Here is an 880-nt window from a genome sequence, read left to right as displayed (position 1 = left end):
CAGGAGACGCGCGGGTAACACAGGGCAGCTGCTACGAGTGAGGCGGGCGCCGAGGAGCAGCTCCCAACCTGTAAAGCTTAAAATCTGCAAGTTGGAGGGGTGGCAGCAGGGTCCAAGACCTCCAAAAAGCAACTATACGGCCCCCACCCTGCGCTGCAAACAGGTCTGGCACAGCTCCCTCACCTCCAGCCGACGGATGATCTCCCGGAGAGGAAGAGCCGATTCGTTTCCCCCGATGAAAGTGGTTGTGGGCAAGTGGAAAACCTTGTCGAGGTCAGATTCGTCCAACCCGTAAAAGCCTGCAGGATTTGTCATGGGTGCGACAACCGAAAGCGAGAGAGAGGAGAAAGAAGGGGGGACGGGAGGACACCGTCACGCAGGGACCGGGTGCGTTTGGGAGAAGTAGAGAAAGGGCAAAAAAAAAAAAAGCAGCATAAAACCAGAATTCAGCATGGAGGAGGTTTATATGGATAAAAATCAAGCCGTAATTAAACAAAAAGCCGTTAAGCACAAAACAACACGGTTATTATGGAAAGTAGCGCAGGACATGAAACATAAAGCAATATATACACACGCATGGAAACCGGCAATTAAAATCCAGGGTGAGAGTCAGGAAATCCGTAGCCCCAAGAATGCAAAAGAAAAAAAAAACACAAAAACCACACCACAGATTTACAACAGAAGGGAGAGAAAAAGAAGCAGAGGAATTGAGGAGTTGCCGAGCACATTGGAGGTGTCACCACACGGCGGGAATTAAAAATGAAGAGTCGAGGTGCAGAAGGAAACGGTTAAAACGGACAAAACCCCAACGAGGGAGAGAAAGAGAAGCAAGAGAGAGAAAAGAGCATCAGGGCTCTGCGACGGACTCTCCTGAATAGCT

General features: G+C 49.9%; 1 protein-coding gene across 1 annotated transcript in view; it reads right to left on the bottom strand.

The window, feature by feature from the left end:
• LOC104276412 (2-oxoglutarate dehydrogenase, mitochondrial-like) overlaps positions 1–315 on the bottom strand; it is a gene marked incomplete at its 3' end in the record, with an annotated part of 2,822 nt that extends 2,507 nt beyond the window's left edge. Inside the window, exon 1 of the mRNA XM_009872712.1 lies at positions 184–315. Coding sequence (XP_009871014.1) covers positions 184–315 — 132 coding nt within the window. The remainder of the gene's footprint in view (positions 1–183) is intronic.
• Between the last annotated feature and the right edge of the window lie 565 nt (positions 316–880).

The sequence above is a fragment of the Apaloderma vittatum genome, unplaced genomic scaffold, assembly GCF_000703405.1.
Source record: "Apaloderma vittatum isolate BGI_N311 unplaced genomic scaffold, ASM70340v1 scaffold24747, whole genome shotgun sequence".
Classification (NCBI taxonomy): domain Eukaryota; kingdom Metazoa; phylum Chordata; class Aves; order Trogoniformes; family Trogonidae; genus Apaloderma; species Apaloderma vittatum.
Note: the sequence above shows the minus strand (reverse complement) of the source record. Positions and strands in the feature narration are given on the sequence as shown.